The sequence below is a fragment of the Balaenoptera borealis genome, assembly GCF_965194805.1.
Source record: "Balaenoptera borealis genome assembly, chromosome: 8".
Lineage (NCBI taxonomy): Eukaryota > Metazoa > Chordata > Mammalia > Artiodactyla > Balaenopteridae > Balaenoptera > Balaenoptera borealis.
This window is the reverse complement of record NC_138865.1, coordinates 30,946,392-30,963,691: the sequence shown is the minus strand read 5'-3', so window position 1 is coordinate 30,963,691 and position 17,300 is coordinate 30,946,392. Positions and strand designations below refer to the sequence as shown.

Genomic DNA, 17,300 nt, shown 5'->3' with positions numbered 1-17,300 from the left:
GACACCGTCCATGGCTAATTTATGAAATAAGTAAAACAATTTTATAATGTAGCGAAATATTGAAAATGTCTTCCCATTATTCCTTTAAATAGTGTGAAGTCTAAGGAATAAATAAGTCACATACGACTGATTTTATTTTTGTTTGATAACAAACACAATAGTTTATATTGCCTCAGCATTTTTAAATAAAGCAAATTCATTTTCTCTGTGCCCTCTGATAAACTGAAATTTCTGAAAGACCCTGAACATGTAAAAATAGATGTAATGGAGAGTCTCTCTGTGGAGGACTTGTTGAGGGATATGTTGAGTTCCTGCTCCAACAGGAACTTGGGCACCATGTGGCCCCTTGTAATTTATGGACAATAGATCCCTAGGATTCTTTGGAATCATAACTATTTTACATCAGTGACATAGTTTCTACTTCTGATTACATATCCATGCTTCTTTTAGAAGAATTAAATTTTGTTTGCTTAACTTTTTGAATATTAAAATTTATGTAATTTATTCTATATTTAGCATTTCATATCTTTAAATCACAGTCTGCTGTGAATGAGAAGCTCTAAAAGTAGAGTGTTGTAAAGGTCTGCAGCAGGTTTGCAATTGGCTGATGGTGTGTGGCCTGAAGAAGATTCATCAGGTGGAGAAGAAATTACTTTTTTCTTCTTCTTAAAAATATAATTTAGATGGTTGCCAAGAGCCAGGGGAAGGGAGTAATGGACTGTAAGTGTTTTAATGGAGACAAAGTTTCAGTTTGAGAAGATGAAAAAGTTCTTGAGATGGAAGGTGGTGGTGTTTGCACAAGAATGTGAATGTTAATGTCCAGAACTGTACACTTAAAAGTGGCTAAAATGCTAAACTTTTTGTTATGTATATCTTACCACAATAAAAAATACACAGTAGTCTTCGCGTCGCAGCAGCCGCAGCATCAGCCGCTCAGTCTCGGGCTCGCCTGCCCAGCACCTTCTCCCGGGCCGCGGCGGGAAGAGAAGGAGCCCGGGAGCCTCCGCTCGGACGCTCCAGACAGTCTGCTCGACTCGCCCGCGTCGGTGAGGCTCGCGGGTGGGTTGGGCGCGCCAGGGGCCGCGGCGGCGGCGGCGGCGGCGGCGGCGGCGCCCGGCATGTATCAGAGCCCGCGGCGGCTCTGCTCCGCCCTGCTGCAGAGGGACGCGCCCGGCCTGCGCCGCCCGCCCGGCCCGCCGCCGCGCCGCCGCTCGCCCGCGCCCGCCGCCGCCCCGCGCCTTGCTTCCCCCCGGCTCCTGGCGGCGGCCTCGGCGGCCCGCGGCGTCGCGAGGTTGTGCTCCCGAACGGCGTGTCCCATGGGCAACGGCACGAGCAGGCTCTACAGCGCTCTCACCAAGACCCTCGACGGCAGCCCCGCCGCCCGGCACCCGGAGTATCTGGTGGCGCCCGACCCGGAACAGCTGGAGCCCATTGACCCTAAAGAGCTCCTTGAGGAGTGCAGGGCCGTCCTGCACACCCGGCCTCCCCGCTTCCAGAGGGGTTTCGTGGATCTGAGGGCCGACGGCCCCAGTAGTAGCCACGCGCCTATCCGGGTCATGCAGTGGAACAGCCTCGCCCAAGCTCTTGGAGAAGGCAAAGAGAGCTTTGTACAGTGCCCTCTTGAAGCACTCAAGTGGGAAGAGAGGAAATGTCTCATCCTGGAAGAAATCCTAGCCTACCAGCCCGACATACTATGCCTGCAAGAGGTGGACCACTACTTTGACACCTTCCGCCCCCTCCTCGGTAGACTGGGCTATCAGGGCACGTTTTTCCCCAAGCCCTGGTCACCTTGTCTGGACATGGAACACAACAACGGACCAGATGGCTGTGCCTTGTTTTTTCTCCAAAACCGATTCAAGCTCGTCAACAGTGCCAACATCAGGCTGACGGCCATGACGTTGAAAACCAACCAGGTGGCCATTGCCCAGACCCTAGAGTGCAAGGAGTCCAGCCGGCAGTTCTGCATCGCCGTCACCCACCTGAAGGCTCGCACGGGCTGGGAGCGATTTCGATCAGCTCAAGGCTGTGACCTTCTCCAGAACCTGCAGAACATCACCCAGGGAGCCAAGATTCCCCTTATCGTTTGTGGGGACTTCAACGCAGAGCCGACAGAGGAGGTCTACAGACACTTCGCGTCCTCCAGCCTCAACCTGAACAGCGCCTACAAGCTGCTGAGCGCGGACGGGCAGTCGGAACCTCCGTACACGACCTGGAAGATCCGGACCTCGGGCGAGAGCCGGCACACTCTGGATTATATCTGGTATTCCAAGCATGCGCTCAGCGTGAGGTCAGCCCTGGCTCTGCTCACCGAGGAACAGATTGGACCCAACCGACTACCGTCTTTCAATTACCCTTCAGACCACCTGTCCCTAGTGTGTGACTTTAGCTTTAACGAGGAACCTTGATGGACATTTATATAAATGCTTGTCTGTGTCTCTTTAGTCACAAGTCTTAACCAGGGACGTTTCAGGAAGCTGAAATAAGATAAGAGGTTGACTGAGGAAGGCTCCCCAGTTCCTCTCACTTCACCTTCCATGTTTCCAGCATGCCCTTGGGGAAGGAACCCCATTTGCTCACAAACCTTTTCCATTAAAACCTACAGCGAAAAAGGTGTTTGCACTCCAGTTTCGGTTTGTATTGTTTTCTTTCCCTTAGCATTAATAATTACATTTTGATCATTTAAGGGCATTATACTTGGCTTTGTTTGGAAGCTTTTTTAGTTTGAGGATCCTGTATTAAAATAGACTTGCTCGAGTCCCCTGTAATTAACAAGTATGCAGGAACAATTTCTCTAGACAACATTTCAAGTTATTTATTTGTGGTTTTTTAAAAATATCAACAAGTTATGCATGGCAATATTTATTTTTTTTATATCTTTGTGTAAAATTAAGTAAATAAATTATAGCATTATGAACATTTAAAAACCATGCAAAACATAAGTTATAGAGTAATTTATAGTCATCTTAAAGCGCTAAAGATGTTCTTACTTGGGGTCTAATAAAATAGTAGTGTACAGAGGAACTGTTTAGGCTGGAGGGGTTTTTGTTTGCTATTTAAGTGGAAATATCAGTTCTCCTTGATACATTCTTCACAAATCCTTGCTGTGCCTCCGTGTCCCCCATTATTATGTTTCTTGAAGAAATTCCATTTCTGGTTTTCCATCGGAATGCTATCGGTGTACATTTGCGGTCACTCAAAAGTGTCATTATATGTATTGAATATGCTTTGCACAATAGGTTGTTTAGGAGCTGATATGTGGCAGTGGCTAAGTCAGTGGGACCTTCTTTTCAGAGATGGGAAACTATTTCTAGCCTGTTAATGAGGCTGTCCTTGAGATTTACTAAAATAGCCAGGTGACTGGTTTAAAACAACTAGAAAGCAGAATATAGAGTTAGAAAGATAACCTGGAATTCTCTTCCCTCAGAAATAAAAGTGGTAAAGATAACAGGTGAAACCCCTTCCTAACAAAAAATCCCCAAAAATAGCCCATTGGTAATAAATGGATAGATATTTTACCCCTGAGTTGTAAATATTTAAGATCAATAAATAAATGGTCTTTTAAAGCTAAAAAAAAAAAAAAATACACAGTGTATCTTCCATTTAATTTAGGCTAAGAATGTTGTATAACTTAAGAAATATTTTTCTTAATTGTCAGAGTAAGAAGAAAATTGTCAGCTAAAAAGCCGTTATGTCTTAGCACATAGCTTATCTATAAAAGTAACAGGCAACAAAATGATAATATTCGTTGTGTAACAAACTGCCCTCATTTGAATTTCCTTAGAACTCTGTAACTTATTATAACTTAATAGATTGTGGTCTACTTAATTTCTTTTTTCTTTTTTTTTTTTTTTACTTTTTTTTTTTTTTTTTTTTTACTTAATTTCTTATCCCTGGAGCTTTTATTAGTTAGTCAATAAATGTTGATGCAAATTGAATCAAGAAAAACTAGTTAGTTGTCTAATACTAGATAAAAGAACAAAGTGGGAAGGGCTATGTGAGTGTTTTTAGGGCTGGCTGACCTAAGGTTTCCAAACAAGTAATTGCCATGTGTATGATCCGAAGCAGATATTAATGTTGTGCTTATTCTAAGACCACCAAGTCCAAAGCAGGGTTAAGGTCAATATTGCTTAAGTGAGTTAAAGCTTAATGAAACATCTACTTACATAGAGAACTTTTGTTCAAAATTAAATATTATTTTTCAAAATTAGTTAACTAATAGTTAATGCCTACTTATTCTTCATTGTATTAATTAAGGTTCATATTTTCGCCCCGCTCCAATCCCATTTGATTGAGCAACTCTAACAATTCTTGTTTTTAGTTAAGCAGGTTGGAGAGGAATCATATGTAAGCATCACCCTCTGCTGATTTCTTTAAAGGTCAGGCACCCTTGGGGAAGTAGGGTCAAGAATATAGTGGCATTATTAATCCTAGATCATGCAGGTGAGGACAGAAGTGGACCCCTCAATCCTATCCATCCTATCACACAATAAACATGGGTAAAGTGGCCTGCCTTACACTCCTGCTGAGCTTGCATCCCTCCCTGTGTCCCCAGCACTTCCTGGTGCCTGGGGCCGAGCACGTTGGTAAATGTTTGCTGAATTAAAACGAATGAGTGGAATCTACGTTCTGGCAGGATGCCTTCCTTAGCTCCCTGCTCTGTGCTTCTCTGTAGCCCTTGGTCTCAACTTAGTGATCCTTGAAGCTCCAGTGGAGGTGTTTCTCCTCTCTTACATTTTGAGCTCCTTTAGGAAAAGGGCTCATCCTCACATCTTCTGCGTGCACCACCGTGGGTTAAGTGAATTCATCTCCTAATCTGGGCCCGACTGTACACAACTGGCATTGACAGCAGTAAATCACACTAGTTGATGATTCTGACATTATACTCACAGTTTCTTTAAAAAGATTGGGCTGGTTTGGCTGCTTTCCAGACCTCTCACAAAATGTCAGCTTCTCTTAAAAATCAACCATACACCTTACCAGAGGTTCTACCCCTTCACGTGGTTGTTTTAGATATGAATTGCTGATGTTAACTTGAGAATGAATTTAAGATTTTAAAAAATGTCCTTGAGATATATACTCTTCATTAGTGAAAGTAATATGTTTATTCATGGTGCCATTTACTTAATTTCCTATCACTGCTTTAACAAATTTTCATGGATTTAGTGACTTAATACAAGACAGAGTTATTATGTCATAGTTCTGTAGGTCTAAAGTACAGTAGACCTGGCTGGGTTCTCTGCTTAAGGCATTTTTCCTGGAGGCTCTGGGGAAGACTTGTCCTTCAAGGTGTCTGGAGATTCCCAGAACCTTCCCCAGGTTCCATGATTTGCTGGGAGGATTCACAGGACCAGTGTGTAGTCATACAGCTATGATTTAGCAGAGTGAAAGGACACAGAGCAAAATGAGCAAAGGAAGAGGGTGCTTGGGGTGAAGCCCAGAGGAAATCAGGCCCAGGTTTCTACAGTCCTCTCCCAGGGAAGTCATATGGGACTAGCTTAATCGCCCAGCAGTGAGTTATAGAAACCCACATGGAATATTACCAACCAGCTGAGCTCATGTACTGGGGGCTGGTCATGTAGGCACCCTCTGCCTTGCATGTAACAAAATCCCAGGCTCCCAGAAGGAAGGCAGGTACTGAGTATGAACCACAGTGTTTGAACAAACATTAGGCACAGTAAGCCACCTTTATCATTAGAGTCTTGGGAATGGGCCAGCCTTGCAAGCAGGCCTTTCAGAGGGCAGCAGTCAGGACTGCCCTCCTGATGCTTCTGCATACACACTCACTCACTTCCTTGTGGGTGTAGGACCGAGACACTGATCTCCTGTAGGTTGCCAGCTGGGGGCTGGTCTTTGCTCCTAGAGGTTTCCCACATCCCTTATGCTTTCTGTGTGGCCTGTTCTTGCAACAGGGGGTCAAGTCCCTTTCATCTTTAAATCGCTCTTTGTTCTTGTTCTCCTTCTGCTGCACCTCTCTGATTTCCTCTTCTTCTAGCTGGAGAAAGTCCTCTACTTTAAGGGCTCATGTGGTTAGACTGGATCGACTTGGGTAATCCAGGACAGTCTTCCTAACCATAATCCCATCTGCAGAGTCCCTTTTGCCATGCAAAGTAACATATTCACAGTTCCTTTCTTTAGGGCCTGGACATCTTTGAGGCCTTTCTGCCCACCCCACTGTATTTATACATCTCTGATTTTTTTTTTCTTTCTGCATTTGGTATCCTTTCCTAGCAAACACATTTCTCATTGGATCTGAAGATGTTTTCCAGAGTTATATGAAGTCATGTTGCAGGGGTATCTGAGCACCTGCTCGCAGTTGGTGTGTCACAGGTGTCCCCCCTGAGAGGCTGCTGCCCCGCCATCACTAGTGTAGCTCTCACCCACAGCAGTGTCCCCAGGTTGTGGCCTCGCTGATGTAACCTTGACCCCCAGCAAGAAAGACTGTGTATTGGCCTTCTTCTCAGGAAGCCTCCTTCTACTTTTATAAGAAAGTCCAAATCAAGCACTCCTTCTCTGGCCTTAAAAGTTTTGTGGATGTTCTCCCTGTCATAATTTTTTTAAGTGACTTTTCTTGTTCTTCTGGGTCTATCTGCTGTCTGTGCTAACTCTGTCCGCTAATACATGTTAACTCTTTCCAAATTCTGAAAACTCTGAGAAAAAGGTCTATCCTAACTCCTTACTGAAAATGGACATGAGATGATAATAAGACAGAAGATCTTTACTTATGTTACTTTGGGCAAGTTGTCCATATGCTTTGCCACATGTCTGCCATGGAATATTAATTAATATGTGACATGCAATGTACACCTCTCTAAATTCTCAAAATTATGAAATTGAGACATGGCTGGCCACAAAGTCTTTGACTAAGGGATTTGAGGACTGCAGGTCCAGTTATTGAAGGTTAGTTATCCAAATTGACTTTCTTAAAAAAAGAAATTATGTTCTTCACTGGTGATATGTTCCACTTTAATATTTTTTCTTAATGAGTGACTGCTTCCATGGCTGAACTGGATTTCTATGTGAAAATAACCAAAAAAATTAAACAAATACTCAGATCTGTGAAATACATTCCAAAAGGGTTTTATTTAAATGGAAATATAGGCATGTGTCTTACATGACAGAAAAGGCATCACCATCTCTCCCCAAGGGATGCACTACATCTCAGGACATACAAACTCTTTTGATGTGCAGAGTAAATGTCCTCACTTGAAATGTAGTGGAAGAAGTATCACTGTTTGAACAAGTTTAGAAGGGGTGCATTTCCTATACGATGTGAACAATCATGGTTTATATCGGTCATTTAGTAAACCAGGTGGCTTGACCAAGCTTGGTGCTAAACGTCCATAGGACTTAGAAGATGAGCTTGCAGCTTCAGCCCAACTAAATCAGGAAGTGGCCAGAGTCTTAGGACGCTGAGGATCATAGACCAGCAGTGCAGTGAGCAGTGCAGCAGATCGGTGGTCACTGACAGAGCTCACTAATGTTGAGTTTCTACTGTTTCCCTGAGAATATGTCAGCCAACACTTACATCAATCTACTGTGACTCTGAGATTCATTACAAGAATTTTGTGGGGCAGCCCTTGCGAACCAGGATTCTTACCTGCAAGCTAATGTGAGCTCTGAGCTCCCTGGGGGCCTCTGGACCAGGCTGGGGAGAGGTGTGGGCACCAACCACTGTCCTGCTCTGAGTCTGGGTCTGTGAGCATCCCTGGTGGGCAGGAGAGGTCTGTGAGTGGGCAGCCTAGAGCGCTGGCAGTATTCTAGAGGGGTGTTGGGGCAGCTCCATCACCACCCTCCTGGGCACCTATTTGGTCTTCTTGGGACCCTCTAGCAAGCCTTGTCCTTCCCAGACCACCTGCCTGCCCTGACTCTGTCTCTTCTCCCTCGCCGTTCCAGTTGTTTGGGAACAATGGGCTGACTCAATGAGAGCCAGGCCAATACCCACCTCTCCTCTCGGGAGACCGTGCCTAATGGTGTCCACTGCAATGGTGTCCTCTGTTGAGGCTTATCTGGCCCAGGGACCACTGGGTCCCTATTGGCCATGGGGACCTTTCCTCCTGCAATTCCTGGGTGTTTTTTCTTCTATTTTATCAATACTTTGTCTTCATTCTCAGCTCCTTACTATTTCTCCCTCTTCTCCTCTATCCTTCTATTCTTTCCTTATCTATTTTTTCACCTTTCATTAAATACTTTTCTCCTTATTTCTCTCTTCTCTCTCCATTTTCCCCTATATCCCTCTTCTATCTGTATTGCTACAAATTCTAGAAAATCAACTTGAATCGGTCTAGGTAATTTGGGAATCCGACCACACGGAGAAGGGGAGGATTTAGCTGGGTCTCTGGAATGGCTGTAACTAAGAGGCAGCCCTGCCCTGTGCCTTCTGTGGATTAGCTTCTGGCATTCATTTTCCTATATTGGTTCAAAAATCTGAGGAAATGCTCGGACTTACTTGGCTCTGGCTGAGGGGAGTCTCAGATCTCACCACCTGTGAAGAGCTGATCTGATCAGGACGGCTCCCAGGCCACCCTACACTTAGCACCGAAGCCCCTGGATTGGGGGGTGGGGCCATGTAAAGACTTGATGTCCACCCTAATGGGGGCACTTAGAAGGGAGGGATGCTGGGAGGGCCATATTATCAAATTTCCTGTTCTTTGTCTCTCTCTCTCTTTCACTCTCTCTCCATGACCTTTTGCTTTCTTTTCTATTTCTCTGCTTTCCTCTTCTTATACATCTTATCTTTCTACTCCTCGCCTTCCTTTTTTCTCTATGAATTAAAGGACCTAGATTGCTATGAGTCCTGCTACTCAACATGTAACCTACGGACCAGCAGCATCACCTGGGATCTTGATACAAATATGGAATCTCAGCCCCCACCCCAACCTATTGAATAGAATCTGCATTTTAACAAGATGAGCAGGGGATTCCAGTACAAGCTAGATTGTGAGAAGCACTGACTGGGATGAACCAAGCCCCATCTGTGGGGGAAATTGTTTTGCCCCTTAACTATCCTCCAGCTGCCTGGATCAGAGGAGACTGTGCCGCCTGCTCTAGGATGCAGCTTATCCCACGCACGTGTTAGCCTGAACAGGTGATGCTCTCTGTAACAGGGCCTCAGGAAGCTTGCTCCAGTGCCCTCTGACTGCAAGACACCCTCTTTCTCCCTGATAGTCACCAACCTAGGGGGGCGGAGCCCAGGTATTTTCTCATTGTTATCAGTGAATAACAATCAAGTGGTTAAAGTTAGTCCTATCTTTGAGAACTATAATATTTCCTGAATCGCTATACTCTGCATTCATTAGTTTATTCTTCATATTAAAAACTCATCAGAACTCTAATTCAGAAGTTATATCCTTTATGAGTTTAAGATGGAAATTGTTATTCAAAATGCATTGAATTCAACTTAGAATTTAAGTGCATTTTTCTTCCTATGCAGGCCCTTTGTGTGAAAAAGGCATTCTTCTAGGAAAGGACTGGCAAAATATATTTGAGAAAAATAAGAAAAGAAATTACTTGAAATAAACATAAGTTCTAGTATAAATAATTCTATTTAATAGGTAGCAGTAGGTCCTTAAATGAATATAAAATAGACATAGCAAATCGTTTGAACCTTTGTTCTTCTTTAGATCATTTCCAACCTAGAACAGCAAGTAGACTAATTAATAAGGCTAATTAATATTGTATTGAAAGATTCACAACAGTCTCACAGTGCTCTAAGGGAGCAACAAAGGTGACCCCGAATTTGCAGGGCAGAAAAAAGACACGGAAATACATGGGGGTTGGGAAGGGGACTGTTTGTTACACCTGCACCACTTCATTTATTTAAGAGAAAGAGCTGATGCACATATGGCAAAATATTTACCTTGTTAAAATAAATCTAGATTATCAGTACATGCATATCTGTTTTGGGGGGATGTTTGAAATATTGCATAATCAAATTAATAAAGAATATTGGATTCAGGTTTAAAAGAATTACGTTTACTTGGTATAAATAGAAAGATCATATGACTGTGTAGTTTCAGAATAAAGAGGGGTAAGAACAGTGTCAAATCATAATAAGAAAAACTGGACTCAGATAAGGAGGGTTTGTATGTAAGGAAGCAGACACTCTGCTAAGTGTGAAGCTCTATTGGTAGAAGGAGCAGAAATTCTCTTGACAGAGATTCCTGCTAATTCAGTCATTTAAATATATGTTGGTTTATTTCAGGTCTAGGTTAATACATTTATTGCTAATGAGTTGATGACTCAACAGAGCCAAGCCCCACATCAGGTAGGAGGTTGCAAAGAAGGGTCCATCCTACCACATCAGGTAAGAGGTTGCAAAGAAGGGTCTGCAGAGTGTGCCTTGGCTGTCTGAGGCTTGTGCCAGCTCCAGGCTTGCCGATTTCAAGTTTGGCTCTGAGACTGGGTGGTTTTGGGCAGAATAGGAGCAGCATTTCAATGATTCTGTATCGATCTCTTCCATGTACTTGGCCTTGTCAGGGACACGGCCCTCTCCTTCCTAACCATTCACCTCATTACGTCAAGCGCATTGATCCCCGAGGCAGTGACTTTGTACCATGGACAGTCTTGTTGATTGCACTTACCATTGTGGACCACAGTTGAATTTTCTGTACATGTCTCCCCCTTCTGGGCTCTGAGAGCCATTAGGTCAGGGATTAATCTCCTCAGAGGGCCAGGCCTATTACAGATTCTCAATAAGGAGTTGTTAGATTGAGTTAAGGAAAAGTTGCTGTTCTCAAACAGACCTCAACCCAGATGGTTAGTTAAGTTAAAACTTAGCCAACTGTGTGATGCTGCTTGTGTGATGGGAGGCTTTCGGTGCCAAGCCTAAGTGTAACAAGAGGCTTAACACTTTTTCCCCACAAAGTTGTACAAGGACGATGCCCTACTGAACCTGAGAGAGAGGTGGTTCCATTTGCCCTTCATTGCAGGTCTCAGTGACAGTAGAGATAAAAGCTGGATTTGGTCTATCGAAAACTCTCAGAGCAGCTGAAAAGGTTGAGGCAGAGAAGTGAATGAGACACCTGAGCTGCTACCACAAAGTAGCCGATGGGTCCCTGGAAACCCAGGATCCAGTAACAACTGCCTCTTGCCAGGGCCAGCTGCATTCGGTGGGTGTGGAGCGTCCTTCCTTCCATTTGTTGATTACAATCCTTCCCAACTTGAAAACCTTCACTCAAATCCCTTTTACTCTGTACTAAAATTGTGTAGACACGCCCTTCTTTTTCTACTCCTAGGATTTTTCATTTTTATTTCTCAAGTATTACTTTTCTTTTGCCATATTTATTCACCTCGTGCTTATTTCACATCAATTCTGGCATCAGGGACTACAGCTTGTTTATCCCGATATCCTTTGTACCTACTTTATTGCTTTGCAAAAGTAACGATTTTGCTCATTTGAATTGCCAGGTGTTATCAGGTTGGGAGGGAGGGGTGTGGTGGTGAGGAGAATTTTAAATATGCAGCAGGATAAATAGCAACTCTTGAGACATCTTACAAATTACAGTTTTACTTTTCCTGGAATGAAGTCGTTCCAGAAGTGGTGTTATTAGAGATATATGGAAATTAGGATATATTTTATGAAAAAGGTAAATCTTAAACAGTAATATGAACAGAGTATGGCAGAGTTGTGGGGGAAATAGCTTTAGAAGTAGACTTTTTTATTCATTTGGGAGATGGCAAAAGTACTGTTTTTGATCAAGAAAAGTAAATGATGGAAAAAGTGAATTTTTACCAAAAAAGGTGCTCCGGCAGCAGACTCATTGAAAGGAAGTGCTGCAGAGCCAAGTTTTGGGAAGGTGGAAGGCAGGACAGCCCAGGGAGCATCTCACCAGGCTTTCATGGAAATTCTTCCTCGTGACTGCAGTTCTGGCAGCTTAGCCTCATAGGATGTTGTACTAATAGTGGGTCTCATAGGGAACGACAGGCAAAGTCTACAAATTCTACAATTTGCACACATAATGTAAATGTACAGAAGGCACAGATATGGTATGTACTTCAGGCTATTCATGGGTGATTTCCTGGGTCTGTTGTTTTGACATAAAAGACTCAAGTGGTTTGGTACCAAACTAATTGGGATCTTGCGAAAATGGCCCCCAGCAGAGGTGGAGTGTTTGGAGCACTGCTGTGTTCACAGCCCTTGATAACTCCTGTGGTTTCTGCACTCTGCAGTCCTATGCCACTTAACACTTAGAACAATTTTCTGCCTTTGATGCAGACCACATTTTATATATTTGTATAGACAAAAGCAATGATGATGATGAAATTTTAAAATTTTGCAAAACAGGAAGACAGGCTTTGAGTACTTTTTTAAATATTAATATCACAGTCTCAAAACTCTGAGATGTTGAGAATTTCTGATCAGCAAACCTCAAACTTTCAGAGTGGCTAAGACTAGGGCAGCAGTTGAGAAGCTGGATGCTGTTCAAGCATGTTTAAGGGTCTCAGACAGAGAGAAATATTGGTTTAGACCAGGGGCCAGCCAACTTTCTCTATAAAGGGACAGATAATAAATATTTTTGGTTTTGTAGACCATGCAGTCTCTGTTGTGACTGCTCAACTCTGCTGTTGTGTGAAAGTAGCCAGAAGCAATATGTAAATGAACGAGTGTGGCAGTGTTCCAATAAAACTTTATTTAAAAAGCCACACAGCCAGCTGGTTCTGGCTTTAGGTTGCTTACCCCTGGTCTAGTCCACTTTGTATCTATTTAAGGTATGATGTACGGATTCAGTATGAAGAAATGAAAATTACAACATCAGTGTGACACAATGTAACCTCTCACACTTGAACTCCACAAAACCTTTGCTAATACTCTTGCTTAGGACAGTCCTTTTCAAACTGTGTCCTAGAAAAACTTTCTTTTCATTTTAAATGTATGCTTGTAATTTGATGTCTTTCAGAATAAGATATAGATAGTATACATCTGATCTATGATATTATTACATAGCATTTAGCATAAAACTAAGGTTAAAAAGAGAATCAATTTAAAGAAAACTATTAAACCAATAAGAAGTGTTATACTGAGTACTTAGTGAGTGCCTGACACTGCTTCATGCGCTTTATACATATTTATTAAACACATCCTCACAACAGCCCTCTTATGCCCAGTTTACAGAAAAGGACACTGAGGCATGAAAAGTTCAAGTTCACTATCCTCAAATCACAGAACTAGTTAGTGATGTAACAAGGATTTGAACCCTAGCTGTCTGGCTGCAGGGCCCACACTCAAACCACCTTAGCACAGTAGAGAGGATTCATGTTGGAGGTGAATAAAGTGATGATACAGGATGGGGATCCTCTTCCTCAGGGCATGGGAAGCAAGCACTCTCAGACAGTGCTGGTAGGAGCATAAAATGGCATAAGATGGGGATATGCCCAAAGCATATACCCAAAGCGGGATCTTGAAGAGATGTTTGTACACCCATGTTCATCACAGCATTATGCACGTCCTTGGAGGACAATTTCTATAAACTTAAGTGCTCAAAAGCACCACCCGCTATTTAGAGCGCTGAAGATGACAGCCCAAAAGGAGTAATGCTTTTAAGTCCTGTCAATATATCGTCTACACCAAGTAACAATTCCACTTCTAGGAGTTAGTCCCACAGGAACACTCAGAGGTACGCAGAAAGTGCCTGTAAGAAAACTAAGTGCATTGTTTACAGTCAAGATCCAGTTTTCTGTCAATAGGTGAACACAAAGAAATTACGATACTCCATTTTATGGAATAATATAGTATTATATGGAATTCATTCCTTTGAAAACAATGAGGTTATTTAATTAATTGATCTGTTTATTTATTTGAGGTAACGTTGGTTTAAAACATATAAGTTTCATGTGTACAAGATTATCAAATGCATTTATTCGTAATGAGATTTAAGAAACATTTTTTTTTTTTACAGCTAGGAAAAGGGATGTATTTATTGTGCTTCCATTAGAAATTTCCAAGATGAACATATACGTATATGTGCATGTAAATATAATTAGACTATTTCTGGAAGCATACAAGATAAATTATTAATAGCATTTCTCATTCTGGGTAAAGATATGCCATGAGTACGTGATGAATGGTATTTTTAAACTACATGCGTATATTGCTGTTCAATTCAATACCAGGTTTTGAAAGGATTAGAGGAAAAAAAAGCAAAGGAAATACAAAATAGTTTTTTAATTGTGGTAAAAAAACATAACATTAAATTTACCATCCTTACCATTTTTAAGTGTATGGTTCAGTGGTGTTAAGTATATTCACATTGTTGTGGAATAGATCTCTAGATCTTTCTCATCTTGTAAAGCAAACTTAAACCCACTAAACACAAATTTCCCTCCCCATCCCCTCAGCCCTTGGCAAGCATCTCTCTACTATCTGTTTCAATGATTTTGACTACCGTAGATACTTCATATTAGTGAAATCATACAGTATTTGTCCTTTCGTGATGGTTTATTTCAAGTAGCATAATGTCCTTGAGTATCCGTATTATATAGCACATGACAGAATTTCCTTCTTTTTAGGGCTGCATAATATTCTATTGTATGTATATCCCAGATTTTGTTTATCAGTTGCTATGGTCTGAATGTTTGTATCCCACCAGAATTCATACGTTGAAATCCTAACCCCTTAAGGTGATAGTATTAGTAGGTAGGGGGTTTGGGGAAGTGACTAAGTCTTCCACTAAGAAAGGGCTTAGTGACTCATAAAGAGGCTCCAGAGAGATCCCTACCTGATTCCAACATGAGAGAATGCAACAAAAGTGTGAGACCCAGGGCTTCCCTGGTGGCGCAGTGGATGAGAGTCTGCCTGCCAATGCAGGAGACACGGGTTCGAGCCCTGGTCTGGGAAGATCCCACATGCCGCGGAGCGACTAGGCCCGTGAGCCACAATTGCTGAGCCTGCGCGTCTGGAGCCTGTGCTCCGCAACAAGAGAGGCCGCGATAGTGAGAGGCCCGTGCACCGTGATGAAGAGTGGCCCCAATTGCCGCAACTAGAGAAAGCCCTCGCACAGAAACGAAGACCCAACACAGCCATAAATAAATAAATAAATAAAATTAAATTTAAAAAAAAAAAAAGTCTGAGACCCAGAAGAGGGCCCTCACCCAAACTTACTGGCACCCTGACCTCAGACTGTCAGCCTCTAGAACTGTGAGCAATAAATTTCTATTGTTTGTAAACCACCCAGTCTGTGGTATTTTGTTATATCAACTTGAATGGACTAAGAGATCTATTCATCCATCTACGGGCAATTGGGTTGTTTGCACCTGTTGGCTATTGCGAATAATGCTGTGATAAACATGGGTATACAAATATCCCTTCAAGATCCAGATTTCAGTTGTTTTGGACATATACCCGGCAGAGGAATTGCTGGAGCTTATTATGCTAATTCTATTTTTACTTTTTTTGAGGAACCTTCATATTGTTTTTTATAGTGGCTGCACCATTTTGCATTTCCACAAGGGTTCCAATTTCTCTGCATCCTCCCCTAAATAGTGTTTTTATTTGGTTCCCTTACGCACTGAAATAGCCTCAAGATATGTGGGGAGATGCAATCCACATGGACCCTGAGTGCTTGTGTGCTCTTTCTAGATAGGCTAAGAGTGAAGGCTCTAGCTGCATTTTATCCAGGCCATTCTCAGGGTGTGCTAGAGAAACAGCAGTCCTGAGAGATGAGAGGCCAGCCTCCCCCAGGCAAGGAGCAGGTCTGCATCTTCTCATTACAAGAGCAGTGAATCCCCCGAGCGTGGTGCTCGATCCTCTAAGGCAGCCCACTGCCTGCAGCATCATCCGTCCTGGACCCTTTGCATTACCTGTAGCACATAGGGAGGTTCATGGGAAACCGAGGCAGTATTCACTAAGCCGTGCCTCTGCCACGTGAACAGCTTCCAAAATGGTGCCATTTCTCAGATGTCTTTCTGGATGACCATGAACTATACGACGCTCAGTCTCTCTGTGCTGGTGTTTGGAATGCTTTCAGTTATCGTCTTTTCTCTTTCATGGTGCTTTTGTGCTGATCTTGTTTCCCAGATTATACACTCGACCTAAATTATGTCAAATATAAGATCTGTGTACTAACTGTTAGAAGTCAAACCATTTATATGGCCTTTTTATTCAACATAAAAAATATAAAAATATGCTCATTATTTACTTGAGATTTTCAGCTCAAATTGGGATTTAGACTTAAGTTTCCTTCATGTAAGTAGATTCTAAGTCATTTCCACAGTGAATATATTCCTAATACAGGCTTTTAGATGATAGAGATAAGAGTAAGTACTATTTCAACTTAAGAAAAACCTTTTTGGGTGACTTTCTTCTTTTTTAAAAATTAATTTTATTGAAATAGAGTTGATTTACAATGTTGTGTTCATTTCTGCCATGCAGCAAAGTGATTCAGTTATGTATATATACACATTCTTTTTCATATTCTTTTCCATTATGTTTTATCACAGGATATTGAATATAGTTCCCTGTGCTATACAGTAGGACCTTGTTGTCTATCCATTCTATATATAACAGTTTGCATCTGCTAATCCCAAACTCCCAATCCATCTCTCCCCCAGCCCTCCTCACTCTTGGCAACTTCAAGTCTGTTCTCTATGTCTGTGAGTCTGTTTCTGTTTCCTAGATAAATTCATTTGTGTTGTATTTTAGATTCCACATAGAAGTGATAGCATCTGATATTTCTTTTTCTCTATCTGAGTTACTTCACTTAATATGATAATCTCTAGGTCCATCTGTGTTGCTGCAAATGACATTATTTCATGCTTTTTATGGCTGAGTAGTATTCCATTGCATATGTGTACCACGTCTTCTTTATCCATTCATCTGTCAATAGACATTTAGGTTGTTTCCATGTCTTGACTATTGTAAATAGTGCTGTAATGAACATTGGGGTGCATGTATCTTTTCTAATTATAGTTTTCTCTTGATATATGCCCAGGAGGGGGATTGCAGGATCATATGGCAACTCTATTTTTAGTTTTTTGAGGAACCTCCATACTGTTTTCCAGAGTGGCTGCACCAGTTTACATTCCCAGCAACAGCGTAGGAGGGTTCCCTTTTCTCCATACCCTCTCCAGAATTTGTTATTTGTAGACTTTTTAATGATGCCCATTCTGACTGGTGTGAGGTGGTACCTCATTGTAGTTTTGATTTGCATTTCTCTAACAATTAGCAGTGTTGAACATCTTTTCATGTGCATGTTGGCCATTTGTTTGTCTTCTTTGGAGAAATGTCTATTTAGGTTTTCTGCCCATTTTTCAATTGGGTTTTGTTGTTGTTGTTGTTATTGAGTTGTATGAGCTGTTTGTATATT

The 17,300-nt window shown here is 42.2% G+C and overlaps 1 protein-coding gene and 1 pseudogene across 7 annotated transcripts in view; both read left to right on the top strand.

The window, feature by feature from the left end:
- Positions 1-17,300, top strand: part of LOC309634350 (contactin-associated protein-like 3) — a 98,103-nt gene that overhangs the window by 50,031 nt on the left and 30,772 nt on the right. Inside the window, exon 4 of one of the 6 annotated variants that reach the window (XM_082404303.1) lies at positions 517-811. The exons of the other annotated variants lie outside the window; for them this stretch is intronic. Within the exon in view, the coding sequence (XP_082260429.1) occupies positions 517-549 (33 nt within the window). The 3' untranslated portion in view covers positions 550-811. Of the gene's footprint in view, positions 1-516; positions 812-17,300 lie in introns of those variants that run through there. 6 annotated transcript variants of the gene reach the window in all.
- LOC309634347 (nocturnin pseudogene) lies at positions 979-2,796 on the top strand (annotated as a pseudogene). The gene has a single exon. The product of its transcript is annotated as a nocturnin pseudogene (transcript).